Here is a 27,155-nt window from a genome sequence, read left to right on the forward strand (position 1 = left end):
TGGCTAAGTCTTGGATTTTATCCAAGGAACTGAATTTTTCCTCACTGAACGTAAGTGGGTAGCAGGTAAACTTTTCTAGATGATTTCAGGATAAGAAAACAAGTGTGTCTCAAAGTATGGAAACTGACGTAAGAGGCAGCCGTTCTCAAGTTGCCATCAACCAGATAAATGTGTGCAAAATACACAGACAGACCCCCTTCCCTGCCCGGCTGCGGCCGCTGCTCTACCATCCTTGGGTAAGTGTAAAAAGGCCACCCAGAATCATGGGGAGGAAAGATGAAGGGCAAATGAGAAATACAGGAGTGGTAAAACAGAAGAAAGTATCTTAATTCTATTTTAAACCCAGTCAGGGCTCTGTGAAGGTTAAAGGTATAAAAACAACATCCAGACAGGAACAACACCCACGGCAGTCACTGTGGCATCCAGTTTCTATTCACAAAGGAAAAGCTCCAGTCCATCTTTTAATTTTTTTTTTGAAAAATTCCTGACATTACAGAACTAAACTGAAATGTATTAATATTCCACTCTTACATTTCCATGACAAACAAAAATTCATGAGCCAAAAAAAAAAAAAAAAGGAAAAAAAGGGGAGAAGCTTATAAAACTAAATATGGATTTCAGCATAACTGCTGAACAGAGAAAGGAATTAAAACACTTTAATTAAAAAATCATGAGTGGATGATAAAGTGTGTAGAAACTGAAAATTTACAAACTATTTAAAACCTGGAATCGCTGACTGTTGAGAAACTACACAGATGGATCATGGGTGGTGGTGAACAGCAGAGAGGGTTATGGGTGAGTCTGCACTGTTCTAGCTGCTCCCCATGCCACCTGTCTCCGAGGAAAGCCTGAAAAACAGAAATAACAGGACGTCAGTTACCCAGTTACAACCCCAGTTCTTGACACCAAGGCCTCTTAGGTTAACTCGCACTGGCTACGCTGTGCTGCGTCTGTCACAGCTCTCAAGTTTCCTGAGGTGTTCTCAAGAAGAGCCTAACAAAGCAGCATGCCAAGTTGGCAACAGAACTTGTCTATGCAAGTTTTATTCTTTAGAACCCTTGTTACAGAGCTGCTAGAGCTTCTCCACTCTGTCATGGGAATTACACAGAAGCTGTTCCACTTACAGCAAGTACAAGTTTGGGAAGAACACTAGCCTTCAGGAAGTAAAGCCCGCCATGTGCGTACATAGCACAGCCTGGGTGGTGAAGGGATTGCTTTGTGTTGCACGCATGACATCTGAAGACATCACATAAGTGCTAAGTGGTGTCAGAGCGAGGACAGGAGCCAGTGAGTATTTCAATTACTGTTTTTTCAAGCTTACAATTTAGGAAAATATTAACAGGAAAGCAAGTTGGCAGGGCTTCACTTTGTATGTAGCTCACTCTTCGGAATGCAAACCCCTACTTGTAAACACACCTGGCTGCAGTGCCTTTCTACTTGTCTCACAGAGGTCATGTGGGGTCCTGGAATCCAAGTAAGCTTTGAGGAGTGAGCATTCAGGATGTTTCACTATCACTAGGTAGGCAGCAAAATGCTGTTTTGAGGACAACTGAAGGTGTAAGTCTCAGTTCCACACCATGAGCTTAACTAGATTCACAAACAGTTGCCTGACATGCACTGGTAACGTTGGGGGGGGGGGAGAAGAGTGCCGGGAAGCAGAGGCCAATTCCCTTCAAAGTCAGAGAAGAGCGCTCCTGCCTATCTTACCCCCTACATTAAGCACATACGTGAGATCTCGAAAACCATGCAGAAGTAGGCCTGGTTAGTCCTGAAATTTAGCACAAAGGGAAATATTTTGGTGTTTGTTTTTTTAAGGGAGTAAAAAATAAAAGGGGGAGAGGGCAGCACTCAATCAAGGACCACGCAGCACCCATGTAAAAGTGCCAGGAGTGGCAGCACACACCTGGAATACCAATAATGCAGGGAGGTGCAGAGGAGGGCACACCTGTGGTGCTGGTTAGCCACATCAGGGAATCCCAAGTTCAAAGAGCTCATCTCAGAAACTAAGTTGAAGGGTGACTGAGGACAGTAACCCATTTTGACCTCCTGCACCTGTTCACACACACCCACACATAATGTACACGCATGGCAGGATGCATGGGCTATGGAGATGGCTCAGTGGATACAGTGTTAGCCATCTAAGTATAAATATGATTTTAAGCCCCTCGAGGCTCACGTTAACATATCCACAGGCAGCGTATAGTGTGTCTGTAGTCCCAGCACACCAAGCACAGATCAGAGAAAGAATTCCTAGAAGCTGGAAGTCAGCTACAGCAGTGATCAAAGACCATCTGAAGAAACGGGGTGAACAGTGACCCCCACCTGTGCGCACTATGGCACACCCTACGGTTCACCCTGACACAGGAACCCATGGGCAGCAACAACAAACAAAGGGAAGATTCCTGACCATCTCAAAATAAAATTACCCTATGGCAAGGTAAACAGTAAGTGTGAGGGACTCAAAAGGCTGCTCAATGGTTAAGGGCTCTTGTTGCTCCTGTGGGGATCCAGGCTTGGTTCCCAGAACCCACACCATGGCTCACAAATATCTATGACTCCAAATCCAGGGGATCCAACATTTTCAAGCCTCCAAAGGCCTTGCACATGCTTACACAGACAAACTCTGAACGACAGAACTCACTGGGAAACAAAGGCTCCATGGAACTAGTTAGGTTAAATCTAGAACCTTGAAAACCACTATACAGGGTGCTGTCCTATGAGCAGCTCAGTAAAGCCTGAGAAGGGATATAAAGGGCGAGATGCAGTGGACGACATCAGACCCATACATGAGCACTGAGCTCTTAACAAATTCTCAGACCAAAAGCTCTGTTTAGTTTTAATACCTCCTTGAGCATATGGATTACTTCCCAGCAATTCTTTGTTCAGGGATATTTGTTAGATCAAGAGGCCTTCAAACACACACAAAGTTAAAAAACAAATCCAACTGGAGATGGCTGTCAGCATAGTAAGTTTCAACTATACACAGAGTTAAAATGGCATAAAACAGGAAGTAGCCAGCGTCCAAGCAGAAGCCTGATGTGAGTGAGGCCAGTCTGCAGTAAAGGAACCACAGTCTCCCCAGGGACTCAGGACAAGGCACTAAGAATGAGCAGCTTTCTGACGGTCAGCAGTATCACTCTAGGGATGTTTGGAAAAGGCCATCAGAGAAGATCTACATAGATCTGAACGCCTACCAGGAAACAGAACTCACGATATGCACGTGCTTGGATGGAGAGAACCAGGCGGCTCTCTCATTATGATCTGCATCTGTTCTGTTTTCAAGGCTAGAAAACAAACCCAGGGCCCAGCAAATATCCCACCACTGCCCGAGCCGGGAACCCGAGCCCTAGCACACCAAGTGGTGGTGCAGGCCTTTAATCCCAGTACTAGGGAGGCAGAGGCAGGTGGATCTTTGAAGTCAATACCAGCCTGGTCTACAAAGTGAGTCCAGGACAGCCAGGGCTGCAGAGAAACCCTGTCTTGAGGGAGTTACAATTTTTAAAGTGGCTGAGGTGTACATCAGAGTAAACTACACTGTACAAGGTCTGGGATCAAGACCCAGCACCAGAAGTAAAGGTGAAAGTAAGGACCTAGAGTGAAGTGCACTGTTGTGTTAAAAACTCAGCACAAACAGTCCTGGCTGACCACGTACACCTTGTTTATATTCTCTTAGGGCATCTTTTCATTTCCTGCTACAGAAGAGCTAAAGCCCTAACCATCATCCACATCTACAGTTGTGATCCCCCACTCACCACAGTGTTGCTAGTGAGAAGGACAAGCAGGTAGGAAACAGAAGGTACTGGTTTAGAAGGACACTCGACAATCAGGTCTGTAAGCCCGCCCTATCGTCACAGGATATGTTAATGACCCGTTACAGGAATATAGACAAAAGCTACCTGACTGTGGCACTGCCCATCATCGTGGTGAAGTTAGTCCTATGTGTGCCCACTCAGCAGAGGCAAGTCAGGCAAGGGCACCTGACACCTGGTGTTAGCAAAGGAAGGAAGCCGTGCGTGACTCAGGGCTTCTGCCCGTCATGAAGGATCATCAGCATTTCAACTGCTGAAGCCCTTCTACTTGCAACACTGACAAAGGGTTCTAAGATTCATGTGGGATGCAAAAAGGCCAAGTAGGCTACACAGCCATCCAATCTGACAACGCTCGGATCACAAGTCCCCACCCCTTCACCCGTCACATCACACAGTGAGCTACTGTTCTTACTGTGGCAACTTTATTATAACTAGAAACACAGATTTGGCCAAGGCCAGCCAACACCTTAACCATTAAATAATTGAATGTTTAAAAAAAGGAAAAAAGGAAAAAAGAAAAAAAAAGAAAAAAAAAAGGATGAAAGGAGAAGCTTTTATTCATCAACACAGAGCCTAACACATTGTTTATATTGCAAGGCAGAATAAAACTACAAAAAGTGTAACAGAGTTAGAGAGTTAAGAACTGTGGCTCTAGATAAAGATTTAAATCAACAAGTCAGACTCTGAAACAGGCACTGAGCTGTAAAGACCTAAACCTAAACAGGAATTTCCCATCCCCACCCCCACCCAGTTATCCCCCAAAGTAGTAAAAAGAAACCGGTCACAAGCTCACAATAGTTTGGTTCTCACCAGTGTTAACAAAGAAAAACAAAATGAACCAACACTCGAGGAGGTGCCAAGAGATGCACTCAGTAGGGAGAGAATCTCTGTTTCTCGCCTTTCAGTTTGTTAGTTACACAGGGCACGGTAGAGGTGGTGGTGCTGGCAGCTGAAGCCCCGGAACCCTTAGCAGCAGACACAACATTTAGAGCCAGGAGAGGGATGGGTTTCATGCCAAGCAGACTGGAGACACAAGGGGCAGTCGGAAGAGGGTTGGGGAGGCTGGAGGGTGCGTCGGAAGTCCCCGCTGTGGCGAGCGAGGGGGTGGTGGTGGAGGAGGAAGAAGAAGAAGAAGGGGTGGAGGGTTGAGAGAGGTTGATGCTGAGGTGATCAGGGATCGTGACGGAGGCTGCCTGGGAGGAGGGTTTAGCGTTTTCTAAACTGTAACAGAGGAAAAAAGGAACAAAAAAAAGGGTGGGTGGAAGGGAAGACCACAATAGGGAAAAAGTACAGGACAAAATCTGCTTCAGTTATATCAGTAAGTGCCTCTGGCTGCCAATTAGGAAAATCTAGTATCAATTTATAACAAACTCTTTTAGCTTGTGCCCCACCCTCTAAATATCTATTATCATCACCTCCCCCCCCCCCCACTCAATGCTGTTTAAAATTACTCTGATAAAGACACATCTGACAAGACTGAGGGGGGAAAGAAAGAAAGAATTTAAAAAAAAAAAAAAAAAAAAAAGAGCACATCCTTCCATGGATCTGATATTAGTGACCCAACCCAGAAACCAGAATAAAGTGGCCAGGCCCTGGTGGCACAGCTACTTACTACAGAAGCTAAGGCAAATAAGAATCAGAGGTCCACAGCTGCCTGGGCTACATAGCTGCCTTTAGGGCAACTTTAAACCCTTCTTTCAAAGGCTGGAGATGGCTCAGAGGTTAAGAGTACTGCCTGCTCTTCCAGAGGTCCTGAGTTCAATTCCCAGCAACCACATGGTGGCTCACAACCACCTAAAATGACATTTGGTGCCCTCTTCTGGCCTACAGGTATAAAGCAATCATATACATCAAATAAATTAATTAACTAATTAAAATCTTTAAAAAAAAAACTTTCAAAAGTGGCTGGGAATTGCCTAATATACACAAGAAGGTCTAAGTTCAACCCCTCAACAATGGCTAAAAAAAAAAATAAATAAACTTTTTTTTTTAGTTTGAGTTAACCTTGTAAACAAATTTCATAAACCAAGATATCAGTTTCCAGTTTAATTTAACAGACCAATTACCCAATTATTTGAGAAAAATTACATGTCACATGACAATCATTTAAAAAAGTTTGAGCATGGCGTGGTGGCGTACGTCTTTAATCCCAGCACTCGGGAGGCAGAGGCAGGTGGAGCGCTGTGAGTTCGAGGCCAGCCTGGTCTACAAAGCAAGCCCAGGACAGCCAAGGCTACACAGAGGAACCCTGTCTCAAAAACCAAACACATAAAATTAAATAAATAAATAAAAACCCGTTTGAGATGGGGTCTCCTGTGTAGCTGGCTTGGAACTGGAGCCTCCTGTCTCAGCCTCCTTGGTACTAGGATTACTGGTGTATATCACCATGACTGCCTAAGAAGAATTTTCTGTAGACATTATTTTTATTGATTTAAATTCTCATGGAAATCAACCAAAATGTTAAATGGGAGGCAAAAGGAGTCTAAAGTAGGTCACTAACAGACTAACTTCAAAGGAAAATGCTAGAAACAAGTGTGGGTAAGATATAGGGAGGCTTTTCTGGTGGAGAGCTGGCTCTTCATCTTACCTGGGCATTCCTATACTTTATAATAGTAAAAAAACAAAAAAACAAAAAACAAAAAACAAAAACAACTACCTTTGTGTTTAAAAAACAAATATAATGTGCTTCTATTCCTAAAATATGTCCCAACAGTCCTTATCTCAGACAGCTGTCCTACAGGCCGACTTCCAAGGACAGGAGAGCTGCTCATGACCCGTGTTTTTAGTTTGTTCAGAGCCAGTTCAGCCCATTAAGGCATTGTCACAGCAAGGAACACGCAGACAGAGCCCCGTAAGGAGAGCTTAGGGGGCAGCAGGAATGCTTTGAACCCAATAGTGAAAATAAAACCAGTTTGTTTTCTTCAAACTGAGCCAAAAAGAGAAGTTAAAAAGTAGGTTTGTGCATATATCCTGGCACTAGTGATAGGCTTTTAAAAGCTCTCATGCAGGTGGTGTACACCTTTAATCCCAGCACTGGGGAGGCAGAGGCAGGCAGACTGCTGTGAGTTTGAGTTCTAGGCCAGCCTGGTCTACAAAGTCCAGGACAGCCAAGGTAACAAGAGAAACCCTATCTTGAAAAAACCAAAAAAATTCTGATCCAAAGCCACAATTTGGGTATTTTCACTCAGCTATATAATTAAACAATTCTGAGGCAGGCATGGTGGTGCACAACTTTAATCCCAGCATTCAGAGGTGGAAGCAGTGGCAGGTGGACCTATGTGAGTTTGAAGCCAGCCAGGTCTACAAAGAGAGCTCTACAACAGCCAGGGCTACACAGAGAAACCCTGTCTCAAAAAACAAAGAGAGAGAGAGAAGAAAAAGAAGAAGAAGAAGAAACCAAACCAAACAAACAAACAAAAACCTGAACAAAATTCTGCATTTACTTCAAATAGTAGAGTTTTGTTTCCTTACAATGTAGACACTAACTTATTAAAAACACCAGTCAAGAAAGACGAATTTAATGTTATAACTATCTCATTTAAGGTGAGCTTACCAAAAGCAGAAGGTAACAATTTCCAGCATTATTTTTGCCCAAAAGCCCCAAAAGCAAAGAAAAAAGAATCCCCCCAAAAAAATCCCTTACCACCAATGTGAACTAGAAACAAGTCTTTACTAACAGACTCTGTATAAGATTACTATTTCACTCAGTATTAAAACTTGATGTGATGGAAAAAAAAATAAATAAAACAAAAGTATGTCTAGATATAGTCCTTTCTATATAAAGAACAGCAGTCGCTCAAGGCATGAAAATATAAAGAGTCAAGTCTACAACTTCGGGATTGGCAATGCTTTCAACTAGGGATGGAAGATTCTGGTATAAATGCATAAGCACATTATAACATGAATATAGACTTTCTATCCCTGAATCCCTTTGTTATGTAGATTCAGAACTTTTTTTTTTTTAATTTGTTTTTCGAGACAGGTTTTCTCTGTGTAGCCTTGGCTGCCCTGGATTTGCTTTGTGGAGCAGGTTGGCCTCAAACTCAGAGATCTGCCTGCCTTTGGCTCCCTGAGTGCTGGGATTAAAGGAGGTCTTAATTCTTACGTAGAAGAGAATAAATACAAGAAAAAAAAAACTTCTTCCCTTTGGGAAGGGTGGAAATGGGTTGCTATTACCAATGCTACTGAAGCAGACCCTCAGCAGGATGCTCCTTTGACTATATGCAGCTGTCCTACAACAGAACCTATGTAAAACCCGAGGAAGTCACTTTTGGATGGGTGAGGAACGGGATCTGCTGTATCTCGAACAGTCCTAAGCCTGTGCTTTATCTTTCCACAGTCATCTGAAAAATATGTTTGCAGAGCGAATGGTAACAGCTGTCTCCAAGAAGCTACTTAGATGTCTCATTATCCTTAAAAATTCAAGGTACTTTGACTTTGAACTCCAAATTCATAAAAGTAACGATCTGACTACATGAGGTGTGAAACAAGGAAAACATAAGTGTTCCAGTGTCTGCTATCGCTAGAGCACTGCCCTACTCAGCAAAGGCCTAGGCTGCCACCCTTCCACGCCCAAAACATCTAAAGTGAAAAAGCAAGACATTTATGCAACTCCACACAAATTTACTCCAAGCTGGCTATTTTTCTCTGCTACATTAAAAAATAGAAGGAAAGCAGACCTCAATAAAAAAGGGAGGGAGGGGTTACATCTGAACCGCCCCAAGCTAACCCACATTTACTCTACATGGCAGCGCCCCCTCCCCACTAATAAAGCAGAAGGGCAGGTCACACGTACCTGACGTTGATCAGATACTGAGCCAGGCTAATGCTGGCAGCAGATCCCGTGATGGTGACCTGACGATCAGTAGACCCTTCCACTGGGTTTGCAATTTTGATCTGCGCCCCAGACATCTGACGGATCTCATTGATTTTAGCGCCCTGACGCCCAATTATGCAGCCAATCAACTTGAGAAAAAACAACAACAAAAGAAAACGTTGAGCACACAAGAATACCACACACCAACCAAAGCTCTACAATTTGTGCCTACAAGTACACCCCATGACCTTTCTGGTATACTACTATCAAAGCCTTGAATTACAGATCTCACTTTAATTCCTAAACCATTCGTGTGATTAATTACAAATCAAGGCCAACTCCAAACCAGTTTCTCAGTCCAAGCATTAGCTTTTGTTTGTATCCCCACAGCATTGCCTCCACTCCATAGATAAATTATCCAGAGCCAATACTGAATCTAGTGAGATAGCTAGGAATAAGCATATAGTGCCTTCAGTGTCAGGCCAAAGGCATGAATTCATTCTGTCACCATCACCCTATGACTCTGGCAATAATTTCAAGTATGTTTTTCAGTATGGGGGAGATTATATTTGCATTATCTAGTATTAAACAGTTATCTGCTTGCTTACTTAGCATGTTATTCTAGAACCTAAACAGCCCCACTGATAGAAAGAGCAGATACACAATCATTCAGGAATCACTTCTCCCAAAGCCCCAAAGTTAAATTCTGATGTTCTTTTGGGGGAAAGAGTCTGACTATATATTCCAGGCTGCCTTGAATTCAGAGCGTGCTGGGATTAGAGGCACACCTCAAGTTCCAGATGCTTTAAGAGAAAAGTAAGACCTTCTACAGGACAGGATCTTCAGGAGGTTTGGATAGCTCAATTGGTAAGGAAGGGGTTCCTCCACCTTTGAAAACTGTGAACACAGTTAATTGTATCAAATCTTTCTAACCAGGTTTTCCTCAGAATTCTAACATACTTTCGTCACACTTACATCATTTGGAATGGTGAGTTCATGAGAAGTCGTTTGAGCAGATGCATCCAAACCTGCTAAAAGACAGAAAAGAGCAAAGAAGTTTAATGCACAGCACTCAGACCAGTGAGTGCACATCAGACTAACAGAAGGAAGCACAGTGGAAGCCCAGCATTGGCTGTTGGGGCGCATCACTAACTCTGAGGCCTCCAAGGAGCAAAGACAGGAGAGAGGTAGCGAAAATGCTGCAGAGACTCCTCTGCACAATCAGAAGAGCTGACTTCATGCCATGGGACTTCTGTGAGCCCAGACTAACAGTAGGGAGACAATGGGGGCAGCAGAGTGTGGTGTTCTTAAACAGGAGCAATCTAAACATCAAACGCTCTGTACAGCTACCCCTCTTCTGGTTGACACTGTTGAGTTCCCATTTTATTTCACCCAGTGCTTACTAGAATCAGTGCCAATTTCATTCTCGGTACTGGGTATCATGGGTTCTTGGCACAGAGTTGCTTTCTTTATCCCTGTATCAGAACAGCGCCCTCCACCTCTATCCTCCCAAGCTAGACTTAAAGATCAAACAGATAAAATGGCAATCAGTTTGACGGGAGTTTATCTCTCCAGATTTATTCTGTCTTTTGCTCTAATTAGTCTGGCATTTGTTTGGTTTTCCAAAGAAAAAAGAGAAAAAAAAAAACAAAATCCCATCACAAGCCCCCTACAGTCCCTAAGAACAGCAGGACTGGGCCGCTCTGGCTGCCTAACCCTACAGTCTGGTCTTGCTTTCACTACACGTTTACAAGGTGGTTGGCTGGATCCATCAAGGGACCCTCAGGAGCAGCGGCCCACCCTGTGCTCTCAGCTCCTCTCTGCCATGTGCATGTTGCTGGTACGGTTTATGGGCAGTGAAACAAGACTCCCACCAGTTTATTAATAGAACAGTAGAATACTACAGATTTTTTTTTTAATCATTACCCCAATAGCCTTTCACCTCTGGAGAGCTGGATTCAATGCCTGTTAAGATACAAGTGAAAATGAGTTTGGTGGTCTCATTCTAACCCTATCGGACAAGTTATTCCTTATACAGAAAAAAAAAAAAGAAAGAAAGAAAGAAAAAAGAAAAAAAAAAAAGCCCCAAAACAAATAAAACAAAACCAAAAATACACTACACAATTTGGAACAAATGGACACCTGCTGGAGGGAAAGGGGATGCTTGTCAGATCTAGGGGGCCACATCAGGATGGTACAGGAGTGTCAGCCTACCCCTTTCCTGACAAGCATCCCCGGGCTCACCCCAAACCTTCCAGGGCTTCTTACTTTTTTACAATTAATTCGCCCCAAACAAAAATGTTACCAAACACATTACCTCCTTTAGCCATGGTAGGTCAAGTTTAAACCAGCAGATGCTGGATGATAATGGAGTTTGTTTTGATCAGCTGTCAAACTGAGACCTTGGGACTGGCCTCTATCTTGTACTACACCTTACAGAAATACACACTGAGGCATCCATACCACTGAATCCGGTGTTGCCATGGGTCATGGGAAAATGGGACTGTTGCATTGCCAACTGGTGCAGCTTGGTCAACTGTAGGAAGGAGACAGGAGAGGCCAGCATTAGGAGGGCAACCTAGCCAGGACTCAAGTGCACTTGTGAAAATGCAGATAGCTTCAGACTCCCAAAATTGAGTCTACTCTTCCAACTATAACAGAGGATAAGAATGGGGCTTACAGTACAATCCAGAGGACACGCACAATATGACAGGTAAGGGTTAGAAATAGAAAGGATGTCATTATACAAGAATGAATGCATTTGGGGTATATGAAAAAGAAAGCAGTAACAAACCAGCCCAACAACCATTCCCTGTGGACTGTTTAATAAAGGTATACGCAGCCATTGCCAACGGTTGCCCCGGGGACAAGCACAGACAGGCTAGATAAACAAACTGTGCGGTGGTGCTGGGGGAAGCACACCATGCAGGGTTCCACCAGTGTTGGGGAAAGGGAAGATGAGGGGACAGGGAGACTGCAAGGAGGAGAGAAGCTTAGCAAGAAATCAAACTGGGCTGAGTCCCCAAAAGTTATTTTTCCAACTATCTTATTTGTAATACACTTAGGTAACTGTCCCAGGGGGTAATGGAATAAGCCCCTTCCCAGTCACTTCACACCTCACCTGGGGGCTACCACTAACCAAGCACCAAACTCAACTCTCCAAGTCTAAAGCTTGGCACCTGAAAGGGTAAGTGTACAGAAAAAAGCTGTCCTTGGACAGAAATTTATATACTAGTACTTTAAAGTAGGAGACTCTTAGTAAAGTTTAAATTGAATTCCAACAATCACTTTTCTAGCCTTCGCAATGTAAATAAATCCTCAGTGCTTTTCTGACCTGTCACCTCAGACTGAGGAGCCCCTAAAGGAAACCCCACCTCCCATTCCCCCATGGGGTCACCTAAGGAAGTGCACTCCGCTGACAGTGCCGAGATATTAGCAGTGTGCTGTGCACTGTTTCGTTTAGCATCATCTGAAAGGTAACTTGTAGGGTTTTACATTCAAAGGCAAACAAGTTGATACTGTGTGGTTCACCTTGGAAGCCATAACAACACTGCAAATGTTCAAGACCCAACTTACTCCTGCCCACTAAGGAGAAAGGAATCAGACAATTTTGGATGGAGAAAAGAGTTTTCAACACAGGAAGTAAAGTCACCACTTACATCTGGCTGTGGAATGGCGTACTGTCCTTGAATGGTGTAGGCCTACAAGAGGAGACAGTTCCTATTAAAGTCCAACCACGGACAGCGGCCCACAGGGGGAGACAAGTTCTCAATCAGCCAGGAAGCCAGAGTGAACTAGAGAGGTAGGCCAGAGCCTGAAGCAGTAGGTGCAATCTCACAAATGCTCAGACCCAAGCTGGCCTTCTCTGAGCCCTAAATACAGTAACTTTATTATTCCAGGGATCCTCTAAGAAGAACATACAGATTCTCTTTAATTAAGGCAAAATATACATATATATGTGGCTGTTAACAAAAATGTGAAAAACAGCAATGCCTCGACTGACCAAAACCCCCCACCCCATGTATTCAATATCAGACAGTAATCACGCTAATATGAATAATTTGCATCTACACAAACCTATACAGCATATACTCAAACACTTGAACTTTTAAGTGCACTAGAAAGCTAGCTAGGCGTCTAACACTAGGGACCTGACCACAGAAGCATTGGTAGGGAGAAAAAAAAATCAATTTGCTTTAAATCCTGTCTTTGACCAACCCCTACACATAAAGGCACTTGCAGCTCCCACTATGCCCTCCTCCCCACACCATATTCTCCCAAAAAGGGATCTTGGTCCTTAGGTCAATGGGGAGAACAAGGAAAGAAAGGAAAAAAAGAAGGGACGGGGAGGAAGGAGTGGCTGGTTACTTAATAGGATGTGGCCAGTACCCCCAAAAACCCACCCCAGGTGGGATTGGGAAGGTGAAAATGGGATGGGAGAAGTGGGGGAGGGAATAGAGGGATTGAACAACAGTAACAAAAAAACAAAAACAAAAACAAAAATTAAAAAAAAAAGTTGGTGTTACCATCTGGTGGGCTACGCGGCCTGTGTGAACTGAGGTGGGGAGGTCAGTCCAGGTCCCCGTGGACAGGTGGTGTCCACAGCACAAAAATCACCAGCGCCACTGGCCCCCCGTGTGTTGGCAGTCTCGGCTGAGGCGGAAGGATTGAGTGAGCCTTGGAGACTGAACATCCCCTCTCACCTCTAGAGGTGGTCCCTCCAGGTCAGGGTTGAGGCACATGGACGGGGTGGTGTGGGGAAAGCTCGCACTGTCGCTGCCTGTGCTGTACCTGTCCTGTGGATAAATAGAGGATTTCAGTCTCCAGGGCTGTCAATCCGGCACCTTGTCACCAGCATGAAATTCACACCCAAAAAAAAAAAAAAGGTTGTTTATTTTTCTTTTTTTTTTTTTCTTTAAAAAGGAGCTCACAACACAGATTTAAAACGAGCTGAAGTGAATTTAATAAAAAAAAGAAAATGAAAAAAAAGTTACCTAATGGCAGATGACACTGCACAATTGGGTTATTTTCAGTAAAAGTGAGGGGTGAGGTAAGAGAGCTGATGCCAGGTCTTGGTCACTGTAGGATTAAGTAGAACCTACAGAGCCCACTTTGCCACAAAAAGACACAGGTCTGTCTGTAGACGCTGTGTGAACTGGTCCATTTATAAAAAGGCCCATGGGAATGACCCATAACAGGACAACTCGTGGAAGAAGCTGTAAGCTTTTGAGGGCAATTAACTGAATAAAGGGGAGGGAGGGAAAGGAAGCAAAAAGGTACAATGAGAGAGGAGTGACAGGGAGTGAAGATAAGGAGGACGGCAGGACTGGTGACAGCACGGGAGGACCTAGAGTTCCGTGGGAGGAGGGAGGACTCCAAGGCTAACCCGCCTGGCTACAGGGACTCAACCGGTGCTTATCTTGCCCCACTGCTTACACTGACCGCCCTTGACAAACCTGTTTAAACAAAGCTAATGCCAAAACAAAGTTCTAACGCATCTCAAAGTAACACTAAAACATGACTGCTACCTGTGAAGGCTCTCAAAAGGATAGAAACTTGTTCACTTTTATTAAAACTCAACATGTGAGATGGACTCCAATCTGATGCTTACCCCTCTCAAATGACTCTCAGACCAAATACAAATAAATGTAACTAACTAGATATAGATGTGGCAAAGGTGACTATTCCAACCTAAACTTTAACACTGGCTCACCTAGTACCTCGAGTCAACACTATCCCATCAAAATACACTAGGACCACGACATTTATCATGTTCTTCGCACACAACCCTGGCTTTGGAGTCAACCATGTGTCAGAGATAAATGGCTTAGGCTGGTGAGGACCAGAAGCACCCAGAGAGCCCTGGGACCCACTACAGCCCGGCATGCCCTCCCCATCCTATCCCTGTACGTGCCTCTTACTCCAGCTGATTTCAATTATGCCACAGGGCTTCAAACCGGTGTTTATGAGGTTAAGAGTCTGGGGGCAACACACTGGAGTTTGGGGGTGAAAGGGTAGGAGTGAGGGAGGTGAGGTGAAGGGAGGGAAAGTTTGTAGGACACTCAAGTTCATTCAGACCTCCAGGGTCCAACTTCTCTGCCATCATTACTCAGACCTCCATCACCCGACACATGCGAAAGCACGGCGGGGATGGTAACACAGGGAGAGAGGTAATGACACTGAAGCAATTTAACTCTAACCCAAACCACCACAAACCACAAAATCAATTACTGTTCTGAGTGTCTACAAAACTTCCATTGCCTGCTAAAAATAAAATAAGGTCTTGGCATTCAAAACTTTCTCCAGTATTAAAAAAAAAAGCAAATCAAACTATGACCAAAAGTACATGTTTTCAGCAAGCATGCAAAGTGGCTTGGTGTGCCGCTGGCAAAGTTGGCATTTAAAACATAGTCTTTATTCATTCTAGCCCACCAATAAGAATTTTCTTACCTGACCACCTGCAAAGATGACTGGAGAACTGGAGGGCTTGGGCCGGTACGGGATGGTCACGCCCTTCGGGGGGGACTGGGAGAGAGTCAGAAGGGAAAAAAACAAAGAGAGATAAGGTTTCAAAGCTGCTTCAGCTGTGTGGCTATAGCACACACAGGTCAGTTAAATAAAAATTATTTCCAGTCACTTAACTTAAAGCTGTACAATTATACAATCACAAATACCTGAAGTTATTTTTCTTTAAAGCAAAGCACTAACTCTTACTGAAGATGCTTTGAAATAATTTTAGTCAGAGTTTCCACACTTGTAAATATATTTTAAGTGGCAAATTTTAGGATCCCACATTTTTGTATAAATAAGAAATAAAGCCAAGGTTAAAATGAAATTACCAGATGATATATTTATGGCTCAAAGACACAAGATCTTTTTCCTTTCAGACTGGTATGAAGCTAATTCCATGTAACTCAAAAAAGATTTAACTTCCCTAATTTTTTTTTCTTTTTGCAGAACATATAGGACTTCACGATTCACTCAGAAATACCACTGATACTTTTTCTATGATAACTATTGTTTGTAATATACCCTGCTTCAAAGTGCAAAGTAAACAATGTGTCAATGTCTAGCAATTCAAAAGGTCAGTTAGCACTTCAGGAACCTGAAGTCCTTGTGGTCTCTCTTCCCTCCCCACACTACTTCAATTGTTCTGAGCCACAAGACCACTGGTATTTATTTAACAGATCCTATTTTTCCCCCCAGACTGAGATATGTCAAAACTGGAAGAAGGAAGGTATGGACTCAGGGAGCCTCTCTGACACCTCGACTGATAGACCTACTCACAGCTTCACCTAAATTCTAGTCTTACTAAACACAGACCCGCTTCCTGTTCCCATAATCCCCCTCACCTCCAGCATGAGCCTGAGGGCTTACCTCCAACATGACCACGCAGATCTGTTTGACACACTCAATGATGGACTGCGGAATGCCAGCAATAGTGATTGCTCGCTCAGTTGAGTTGGGGAGCATATCCCCTGCCACCTGGACCTGAGCCCCTGTACTCTTTAAGGTAAAAGAAAATTTAAAAAAGAAATCAGAAAATATTTCACCTTTCTCATCTCCCACTTTTTTCTTATTTCAGACACTACTGCTTACTAAATTTACAACTTACCTCTGAGGGGCAAGAATAAACCTGGGTAACAGCCTACATTTAACCTGCACTCAGAAAAGTCCCTTGTTGACTATGACAGCTTCGTGGGCCAAGCAAAACCCTCATCAGAACTGCCCACCTCTCAGTCTCCTGCTGAGCAGTTTCATCCGGCCACTCCAAGTAATAAAACACACATCACCAAAACAAGAACTAGGTGTTGCTGACACCTACAATCTCATCACTAAAAAGCTGAAAGAGGAGGGCCATGTGCCATGTTTGTGGGCAGCCTGTGAGACAGTCAGTACCTCAATACACCTAACCAAAACCATCTCCCACCCCACACACACCTCCCCCTTCACAAAAGACTTCAAAATACTCCATTCAGTAACATTCCATTTAGACATGAAATTTTTTCATGAAAACTTGATGAAATTTGAAAAACTTGAAAGAAATGGAAAGTAGAGATTGTCTTAATGTCAGCAAGATGGCTCCATAGGTAAAAATGCCTGCTGCCACGCCTAACAATTTAAATTCAATCTCTGGGATAGTCACATGGTAGAAAAGAGAGCCAACCCTGTCTGGGGGAAGAGAAAAGAAACAAGGCCTGTAAGCTGTCCTCTGACCAAGCACATACAAACACAAATAAAATGGTTTGCAGAGATGATCCAGGTGGCTCATGACTTTAATCCCAGCACTCAGAAGGCAGAGACAGGAAGGTTAAGTGCAAGACCAGCCTGGTCTACAGAGTGAGTTCCAGAACAGCCAGGGCTACACAGAGAAACTGTGACTCAAATTTTAAAAAAAAATTATATATATACAAAATATAGGCCGGGCAGTGGTGGCACACACCTTTAATCCCAGCACTTGGGAGGTAGAGGCAGGTGGATCTTTGTGACTTCGAGGCCAGCCTGGATTACAGAGTGAGTTCCAGGAAAGTCAGAGCTGTTACACAGAGAAACCCTGTCTCGAAAAACAAAAACAAAATATATATTATATATATTTTAAGTTTTAGTGGTTTACTGGGTAAAGACACTTGCCACCCAATCTAACAACCTAAGTTAGATGCCAGTGAACCCACAAAGCACTGACTGCCACCTGTGCTTAACTATGCACTAGATAAATACAAGTAATGGGGGGCAGCACCGCTGAGTCCTGCAGCACCAGAACCAACAGCACATAAGAAGCTGAGAGGAGTTTTGCACTTGCGATCCCAAGACTGGGAGACAGGCAGGGCCTTAACTGACTTGCTGGGCCAGAAAAATTTGTCACACACCCTCCCCCAAAAAAGTGGGGTGAGGAGTTAAATAGAACATGAGACACCATTTTTAATCCCAGTACTCAATAAGCGAAAGCAAACTTCTATGTAAATTCCAGCCAGCCATAGCTGAACAGTGAAGCTTTATCTCAAAAAAAGAAGGGAAACTATATGCAAAGTTAGAAATGCTAACTCTCTCCTAGTCTGACTCATTACTGAACAAGGCAAAGGCTGTATGGAGCCCTAGATACTTGGGGGGCTGAGGCAGATTACTAGTCAAAGTTCCAGATTAGTGGATTCTATTAACAAAGGAGTGACCCCACATTTTAAAATGAGTGGTGTACTGGAATGCAGGATCCACCTAGCATTTGTGTGGCCCTAGGTATCAACCTTGGACACCGCAAAATTTGAAATGTATGATTTCTTTTAAAAAAACTTATAAGCCAGGCATGGTGGCAAATGCCTTTAATCCTAGCACTCAGAAGACAGAGGCAGGTGGACTGCTGTGAGTTCAAGGCTAGCCTGTTCTACAAAGTGAGTCTAGGACAGACAAAGCTACAAAGAAACCGTCTTGAAAAACAAAAATCAATCAAACAAAAAACAAGAGCCAGGCATGGTGGTGCACGCCTTTAATCCCAGTACTCAGGAGGCAGAGGCAGGCAGATCTCTGAAAGTTCGAGGACAGCCTGGTCTACAGAGTGAGTTCCAGGACAGCCAGGGCTGTTACACAAACAGAGCAACCTTGTTGTCTCAAACAACCAAATCATTTTTTTAAAAAATTTTAATACATATATAATATAATAAAAACACTAACTTCAGTATCTTCACAATACAATCTTTATGGGCTGCTAATGGTGACTGGGAGCTTCAGACAGAAGCAGTACTAGGGACACACACACTAAGCAAAAAACTGTACCACTAAGACCTAAACCCTTAATGTTTGCTTGTTTTTGTTTTTTCCAGACAGGGTTTCTCTGTGTAGCCTTGGCTGTCCTGGACTCACTCCGTAGACCAGATCCCCCTGCCTCTGCCTCCTGAGTGCTGTCATGCACTACTTCACCCAGCATCCCAAGCACCCTTTTTGAATCCCACTTTATTCATTTTTTTTTTTTCCAAATTGAGAGGTTCTCACTGCATATCCCCAGCTGGCCTGGAACTTACTTTCTAGATCAATCTGACCCTCGGGCCCCCAATAAACTGGCCTTGAACTCGGTAAAGGAAAGACATAAACTTAGCGTCTCCCTTCTCAGTCTCCCATGTAGCTGAGATCACAAACCTGCACTACCACCAAGCCCAGCTTCAATCTTTACGTATCAAATGATAGCCTTTTTAGCTAAAACACAATTTGGTATGTGTGTAATGGCACACCCATTCAGGAGGCAGAGGCAGGTGGCTCTGGTAGAGCTCCTTGGCCACATACTCAGGCCAATCAAGGCTAAAAACAAAACAACAAAAGCTAAAAGACATTTGAAAACAAAGGCAACACACACCAACCTCTCTTATTTCCTTGATCTTGCAACCACCTTTTCCGATGAGGGAGCCACACTGACTAGCAGGGACCACCAGCCGTAAGGTCACAGGGGGTCGACTGGCAGCTGTGCTATTGGTCATAGAGCTGCTTATGTCCTGTAAAAAAGAAAACGGCTCAGAACATCTGAAGAACCAAAAGAGAGAGAGAGAGTGTGAGTGTGTGTGTGTGTGTGTGTGTGTGTGTGTGTGTGTGTACTTGGAAGCCTAACCTCCATAAAGGAACCACAGACCCTTGGACTTAGGGACATACATGTATGCTAACTATGTGAAGATTACAATTTCTGAGTCCAATGTGGTAGCACTGCCTATGATCCAGCACTCACAAGGGTTAAGATCTCGAGTTAGAGACCAGTATGAGACAGCAAGCTAGATGTTCCCCATCCTCAAAACAGGACCTGGGGAACTTGCTCATCGTTAGGATGCTTTCCCAGGAATCAATCCCTAGCAGCAACACCTAACAGAAAAATGAACTGTAGAAGCCGCCATAAACTTGTTTTTCCTCACTGCAAGAGTATGGAGAAAAGCTGACCTTCTTTCCTCTTGGTTTAAAACCAGAGCTTAGTAAGGAAGAACTACTGTCATTCATGAACTCAAACCTCCTAATCCTAGTACCCAAGATTTTAAGGAAGTAGAGTTCAGGGACTGGGAGATGGCTCAGTGGATGGAGAGAGCTCGCCATGCAAGCAGTAAGAACCAGAAATCTGGTCAGATTCCCAGCACCTACATAAAAAGCTGGAAGTATCCTAGGAAAAGACAGGATTCCAGTTCAATGAGAGACCCTTTCTCAAAGCTGTAAATAATAATGCGATGGAAAAAACACCTGATTATCTTTCCTTTGGTCCCACAGTGCACACAGTCATACTCATAGGCACAAAGAGTAATATAAGAGGAAAAAATTTTGTCAAAATTAAGTCAAATTATTAATACATGAACCAATTTCAAATTAAATATCCTCTTAGAAAACCAATACTAGAAAGCTAACATGATTTATGGTCTGTGTTTTGCAGTGCTACGCCTCTTACATGCTTACCAAACATTCTACCGAGCTATACCCAAGTTCAAATTTCAACTTCCCCCATAACAGTTCTACTATTGAGTAAGTAAGCAAAGTATTCTACAAACAAAAAAGTCAGACATATCTAAAATGCTCTGAAATGAAGTTTTGTGGTTGGCAGGAGATGAGTTACAGAGTCTAAGCGTGCCCAGCCACGACTGCACATGCTCTGGGAGGCAAAGGCAGGTGAGTCTGAGTTCCAGGACAGTGTGGTCCACAGAGAGAAGTCCAGGACAGCAGAGCTAGAGAAACCCTGTCTCTGAAATAAATAAAAACAGCCTGCGCATAATATCCACGGTACCTTTGTTTCTATTCCAGCAGACAAAGCAAAACCAAAAAACAATCAATCAATCCCCAACAAAAACCCTCTATTAATCAAAAAGGCTTTCCAGTACATTGTGTCTCAAATCATAAGATTTTCTATTGTTCTAACTATTAATACAGGAGTATGTGGGTAGGTCAGAGAACACTTTGTGCAAGCTAGCGGGAAGGACCTCTACCTGCTGAACCCACTCACCAGAACAACAAAAAAATTACTTTGTAATTACTTTTTTGGGGGGTTTTTTGTTTTTGTGACAGGGTTTCTCTGTGTAACCTTCGTGTCTCAGACTCACTTTGTAGGCCAGGCTAGCCTCCAACTCACAGCAATCCACCTGCCTCTGCCTCCCAAGCGCTGGGATTAAAGGTGTCCACCACCATGCCCAGCACATAATTAATTTTTTAAAATGTTTTCTGAGACAGCATTTCTCTTGTGCAGTCATTCTGTAGACTGGGCTGGCCTCAAATTCACTATGTACATGAGGCTGTTTAGCTTTCTGATGAAATCAGCAGGTTAAACAAAGACACTTCTGACAGGCATGGTGGTGCATACCTGTAATCCCAGAACTCCAGGAGGCAGAGGCAGCAGGTGGGTCTATGAGTTCAAGGCTACTCTCATCTACAAAGCAAGTCTAGGACACCCAAGGCTACACAGAGAAACCCTATCTCAAATAATAATAATAACAATAACAACAACAATAATAATAATAATAGAAGAAAAGGGAGAGATTAAAGGTGGTGCACACCTTTAATCCTAGCACTCAGGAATCAGAGGCAGGTGGAGCTGAGTTTCAAGCCAGCCTGATCTACAGAGTAAGCTCCTGGACAGCCAGAGCTAAACAGAGAAGCCGTCTTGAGAAACCAAAAAACAAACAACAAACAAGCAAACACAGTATGTAAGCATGTATTGCTAAGTGTTCTCCTAAGCTGCGCGCTCTGGAGTTGACAGCATCCTGCAGGCCAAAACACAACACTTCTGACCTGGGCCAGGAGAAGATGTAAGAGAGCAGGAGGTGCCAACCTAGAAGTGCTCTTCTGCCTGTGCTGTCAGCGCACAGTTAAGGGGTGCTGCTACAAGGAGGAGGACGCTCAGCACGTGGCCTAAGGCAATATTCATACAGCCTCTAAAGGGTCGTAGGCAGAAAGAACTTCCACTGAGTTGGTGTGGTGGCGCACACCCATGATCTCAGCACCCAGGAGGCAAGAGGCAGGTGGGGTTCTGAGAGTTCAAGGCCAGCTTGGTCTGCAAATCGACAGAGTCCGGGACAGCCAAGGCTACACAGAGAAACTGTCTCAGAAAAGCAAAAAAGAAAAGAAAAAGAACTTCCTTTTTATAAAACCAGTAATGGTTAATTTGCTTCTAGAAACCGAGGGATTGACCTCTTAACTTTTCATACAGTCTTTTCGGTGTCTACCAGTACATATAGCTTAGAATACAAAAGCACACTGGGATGAAACTTATTTACAGGATTTCCTGGTGTTCTGCAGGATTCTAATAAACAGCACATTAAGTTCACTCAGCCTTCAAACAATTACTGAAGACATTTAAGATGGCACCATTGGAAAAGGTGATGCTCATCTCCATGTGATCCCAACACTTAGAAGTGTTGAAGTGCAGGCCAGGTGTGGTGGCACACCCCTTTAATCCCAGCACTCGGGAGGCAGAGGCAGGCGGATCCCTGAGTTTGAGGCCAGCCTGGTCTACAAAGCAGGTCTAAGACAGCCAAGGCTACACAGAGAAATCCTGTCTCAAAAAAAACCCAAAACAACCTAAAACCATACCACCCCGCCCCAAAAACAGTGGGGGTGGGGTGGAAGATGGCTGGCAGGTCTTCCAAATGAACTGGTTCAGTTCCTAGCACATCCATGACAGCTCACAGCTCTATTTAACTGCAATTCCAGGACTTCTGTACACCCTCACAAAGACATACACATGGGCAAAACACCAGTGAACATAAAATAAAAATAAATTATATTTTTTAAAAAGTCAGCTCAGGGCGTAAGCTCAATTACCTAACATGTTTTCTGAACTTTGTTTTTAATGCCTGGTATTAGGGAGAGGGAGCAATCCTAAAGGAACAAACCTCTTCCAGTTTGTCAATGATCATAGCAAAGGCTTTGAAGATGGCATTTGTCGGTCCAGCCAAAGTGATAATTCTTTCAGGACAGTTTCCTTCTGAGATGTTGATACGTGCACCACTCTGGATAAGAAAAAGAAACAAATAGCTTTAATAGATAAAAAGATCTGAAATTGCACAGGATTGTTTGTCCTAGATAACACAGGCAAGAAGCTGCCCACATGAAAGCATGTCAAACATTGCTCCACTTGCCAGGTGTGGTGGCACACGCCTTTCATCCCAGCACTGGGGAGGCAGAGGCAGGTGAATTCAAGGCCAGCCTGGTCTATAAAGAGAGTACAGGACAGCCAGGGCTACACAGAGAGACCCTGTCTTTAAAAACCAATAAATAAGTAAATAAATAAAACATTGCTCCAGAACCCACTGCAGAACTGCTGCCTAGGGTTCTGGGACTTGTCACAAAACTCATTTCCTATCATACTACTTGTCATTACAAATAAGCCAGGAAATGCTTTTGCTCTTTCAGCTCCTTCCCGTAACCTCACACAGAACTGTTTCAGGGCTCTTCCAAGGCCAGCAATTCCAATGTTCCTTGTAACTTACCTCCTCACGCATCTTCTTAACAGATTCTCCTTTCTGCAAGAGGAAAATTCAAGCATGAGCTCCCACCACTATTTCAACTCACAATGACTGAATAGGAATTAGTGTTGACGAGAAACTCACTTACCTTCCCGATGATGCTGCCAACTTCCTGCAATGGAGAAAACTAAGTGTTGATACAAGGAAATTCAGAGTTCACATCATAATGAGAAAAAAATGCTAAGTGTTCAGCTAACCAAGTCCTAACTATACTAATTACCAACTCAAAAGAAATAAGAAGACTTTAAGATTTATGAGGGGAGGCACTTCTTTGTACTGAAGCTATCAAAGAATTGAGAATCAGAGTGGCTAAACTCCACGCCTTTGTGTAATATATAAAATGTGGCCTGGATGTAGCTCAATGGTAGTGAGCTCCAATACCACCAAAAATAAAATATATCTTCCTTTCTGATATTATAAGTTACAGATCGCACATCAGAATATATTTATTACCACCAGTTATGACTGTTTTCTGGCTCTGCTTGTCAAGTCTTTCTTGCTCACTGAGGCTTCCTCGTAAAAGCTGTCCATTTTCCCACCACCCGCCATTAGAGAAAAGTGCTAAAGCCAGATGTCCCACAGCGCTAATCTGATGAGCTCCAAGGTGCTTGTCTGATTTCCCTGGCCCCTCCCGTGGCGGTTACTATGACCCAGTTTTCCAAGCTGGTGCATACCTTTCCATGCATAAGTAGTCTGATGGTGAGAGTGACATTTAATCCACCTTCAATCACACCGGTGTCCATTTCTAGCAGTTACAGGGAGCTGGACTTTGAGTGGTCAAGTCTTTGGTCACTGGTGAGTGAAAGCCAAAAACTGAAATGTAAGCATTACCAAAATAAGGGGGGAGGGGATAAAAAGTAATTCCTTTCCAGTTATTTTCAATTTTATCCAACTGACTCTCTTCCTTAAGTGTTAGCCTACCAGCCATGTAAACACACCCAGCACAACTGCACAACACTTACAGATCAGGTTTTGTTTCCAGTTTTCTCATTAATGATAGGGTTTCCACTGATGCTTGGGATGAGAAAGATTCGCTCCTTCCACTGGCAATGGTTCTAAGTGAACTGCTTAAGAACATGAAGTTGTCCTTCAGCTAAATTTTGAAAATGATTCAAAAACTGCTAGGAAAACTACGTAGTGAGGGCAGCTGGAAGTGAAGAGTATAGATGAAATTCTCTTAGTGGTAATGATTTCTAAAACTGAGATGTATACTTCATATCTCAAATGTTGATGGAGAACACCAAATGATCTTAAAATTGTTTACTTCAGATTTGTGGATGGTGGTACATTTCTGTATATCATCAGGACGTTAGAGGTTTTGACAGATTTGCTGTTAAATTCAAGGCCACCTTGAATGACATACTGAGAACCAAGTCAGCTGCCAGACCCACACAGTCACAAAATGACAAGAAAGTAATTTTGTTCAGGAGTCTCACTGAAAACACACTCCACAGCTGACTGGCTCCATGCTCCTTTGACGTTGATTCTGCACATCTCAGTTCTTCCCTCCCCCTCTTTCTAAACTTGAGAAATGTCCCTCGTGTTTGTATGTTAACTTTGACTGAAGCAGTTAAGTCTTTTAAGCCTATTTTCTTCCAAATACAGTAAAAATAAAACTGATGAAACTAAAATTTTACTTCATATTTTCCTTGAACAATCAGTAGTGAGATTACCAGAATGACCCTGTGCACTCATCCTCTGTTTAAACAACTTTGGAGTATCTACTCATATAGACAAAGAATTTGGATTTTGCTGTTTTAACCTTTAATAACTTTTTTTTAAAGCACCAAACACTGATAATTTCAAGAGTCTCAAGCCCTGAAATCTCTCCCGTAGCATGGCCAGTATTCATCCCTTTAAATGAATTATCAATGAATTCTCTCCTCCTGCTAATTTTGTCCCTTCATAAACCAGTCATTTTTCACTGTGCTGTATGTGTACACAATCACTATACCCTCGAGCTTGCTTTTTGAGACACCTCACTAATAGCCCAGCAGAGGCTATCCACACCAGGCTAGCCCCCATTCGGAGACCTGTCCCAAGTCCGTACCCCAAATACTTTTAAAGCACTTTAAAGTTGCTGTCACAGCACTCTGTCTTCCCTTCTAGTTGCTTCAGGATGTTAAGTGGTTATATAAATGCATCACCAAAGCACATCAGTTCCTTCTTTCAAGAAAAGGGTTAATTGCTGTCAAAACCCGCACACATCAACACCTAACCTGTGGAAAAACTGTGCTTGTTGACTAGGTCTGTAAGACTAATTTCCCTCCTCAAATATATGGTATAAACCTGGTATCTTTAATTCTGTATCTCTAACTCACGTATATTAATCATTTTACAAATACAGTAATACAAGCTCAAAGGGGCAAGGAAACTGAAAACCCATCTACTACAAAACTATTTCCCAAATACAGAACGAAGATGCTTTTTTTAAACTCCAACTCCTCTGAGTTATCCCAGGAACCTCTTGTCTCTTCCTGAGTAGGTCAATCTAAGTGTACCCCACCCCGGGAATCCAGCTGTTAATCCTGCAGTCAATTACCCCACTATAAATAGCTCGGTCTGGTTTATAGCGGCAGGCATTTTGTAATTTCAAAATTCGTTACCCGAGAGAACGTCAGAGTAACTCGGTGGTAAACTGGGAGTCCGCCTACCCTTTTAACTCTGCAGCTTCCCCACTCCCCCTCCCCCGGCCCCCGCCCCCCCCCCCCGCCCCGGTCATCCAAGCATTTTCCACTTAAAAATAAATAAATAAATAAGCGCCCCCCCCTTTCCCTTGACTGGGGGGGTGGGGGAGAATAAACGGTCCGGTCGGGGGGGGGCGCTGCGACCTAGGGGGAGGGGCTGGGCAAGGAGCGCCTCCTCGTGTGTCTGCGCCAGCGCCTGACCCCCGCGGGGAGCCGCGCTCACCCGCCGGGCCAGCGAGCTGACCATCGCCTCCCCCCTCCCTCCCCCCACCCCCGCCAACCAACAAATCCACCGCCGCCCCCCTCCCTCGCCGCGCGCGCGCCCTCCCGAACTCCTGCGCAGCCGCCACCGGGAAGGGGGGGGGAGGCTCCGCGCGAGGCCTACTAGGCCGCGCTGGAGCCAGGGCCTCGCGTGAATGGCCGGCAAAGCAGAGTCAAGTGGGAGACGCTCGAGCGGGACTACGGGAGGCCGAGGCTCCACGCCAGGACCCGGAGCCCGCGAGAAAGATGTCACGGGTGGAAAACAGAAGCTACCCCCGGGGGCGGAGGGCTTTTTTGTGTTTTTTTTAAGCTTACCTGGAGGGCGCGAGTCGACTGAGGGGAAAAGGGGAGCGGGCGGGAAGGGGAAGGGCGGGAGGCCGGGGGCGGAACAATGGGGCGGGCGGGAAGGCGAGGGGGGCCCCGCTGGCGGGCGGAGGAGGGGGGGTGGAGGAGGAGGAAGGGGGGAGAGAGACCCCGGGGCGGGTGGAGGGCGGCGGAGGGCGGGCGGGCGGGCGGAGGGCGGGCGGGCGGGAGAGGGCGCAGGCTGCGGCTGCTCCGGCTGCTGCCTCTGCTGGTCTGGGAGGGGGACGGGGCGGAGCGGGCCGCTTTCAACCCCGCGCACCCTTCGACCCCGGAAGCGCTAACCGCCCCGGGGGCCGGCGAGTCGACGGCGTCGTCCACACCTTCCCCACGCAATGCGGACCGCCTCCCCGCAGCCTAGAGCGGCTCCGTGGACAGCGTCGGCACCAGCGAGACGACGGCCGGCGGCCAACGGCGAGGGTGGTATAGAGCGGCAGCCTAGAGGCGCGGAGGGTCCTACCGGCCTCTAGCGGACGACCAGGAAAGCTCAGGCCTAAATGCGGGGCGACCCGGTGGCCATTGCCTTGGGTCTGAAGCAGAGAAGGAAAAGGGACGGGAGGGAAAGGAAAATCCAGCTGTCCTAATAAATAAATAAAGAAAGAAAGAAAGAAAGAAAGAAATAAAGAAATAAAGAAATAAATAAGGAAAGAAAGAAAGAAAGAATTAATTCACCAGACTGAAAGTCTCATACAACCTGCTTACTCTAAAAATAATGATTAGTAAGTGCAGAAGAAATGAAAACATCACAAGTTTG

General features: G+C 44.4%; 1 protein-coding gene across 29 annotated transcripts; it reads right to left on the reverse strand.

Moving 5' to 3' along the window:
- Positions 1-410: 410 nt before the first annotated feature.
- PCBP2 (poly(rC) binding protein 2) lies at positions 411-26,601 on the reverse strand. 29 transcript variants are annotated; one of them, XM_084749661.1, is made up of 15 exons: positions 26,357-26,577; positions 23,768-23,885; positions 23,182-23,205; positions 23,058-23,090; positions 22,461-22,577; positions 18,969-19,100; positions 16,003-16,131; positions 15,076-15,162; positions 13,329-13,421; positions 12,285-12,326; positions 11,089-11,161; positions 10,552-10,590; positions 9,601-9,656; positions 8,605-8,774; positions 411-848 (listed from the first exon to the last, which is right to left on the reverse strand). In XM_084749661.1, exons 2-15 carry the CDS (start codon positions 23,834-23,836, stop codon positions 812-814), a joined length of 1,101 nt encoding a protein of 366 aa, XP_084605787.1. In that variant the 5' UTR covers positions 23,837-23,885; positions 26,357-26,577; the 3' UTR covers positions 411-811. The 29 variants fall into 29 exon arrangements, with proteins under 29 accessions (XP_084605787.1, XP_084605789.1, XP_084605791.1 ...); XM_084749663.1 differs by having other exon boundaries at positions 9,601-9,653; positions 26,357-26,576; XM_084749665.1 differs by having other exon boundaries at positions 9,601-9,653; positions 15,076-15,150; positions 26,357-26,575.
- Between the last annotated feature and the right edge of the window lie 554 nt (positions 26,602-27,155).

Source organism: Acomys minous, assembly GCF_964271855.1.
Source record: "Acomys minous genome assembly, chromosome: 12".
NCBI classification, from domain to species: domain Eukaryota; kingdom Metazoa; phylum Chordata; class Mammalia; order Rodentia; family Muridae; genus Acomys; species Acomys minous.

Excerpts from the sequence above, each read along its gene's own strand:
- PCBP2 (XM_084749676.1), bottom strand. The coding sequence starts at position 23,836 with ATGGACACCGGTGTGATTGAAGGTGGATTAAATGTCACTCTCACCATC. Across the intron at positions 8,775-9,600 it reads AACTCACCATTCCAAATGAT|TTGATTGGCTGCATAATTGG; the intron begins GTAAGTGTGACG and ends TTTTTTCTCAAG. Across the intron at positions 5,031-8,604 it reads CAGTATCTGATCAACGTCAG|TTTAGAAAACGCTAAACCCT; the intron begins GTACGTGTGACC and ends CCTCTGTTACAG.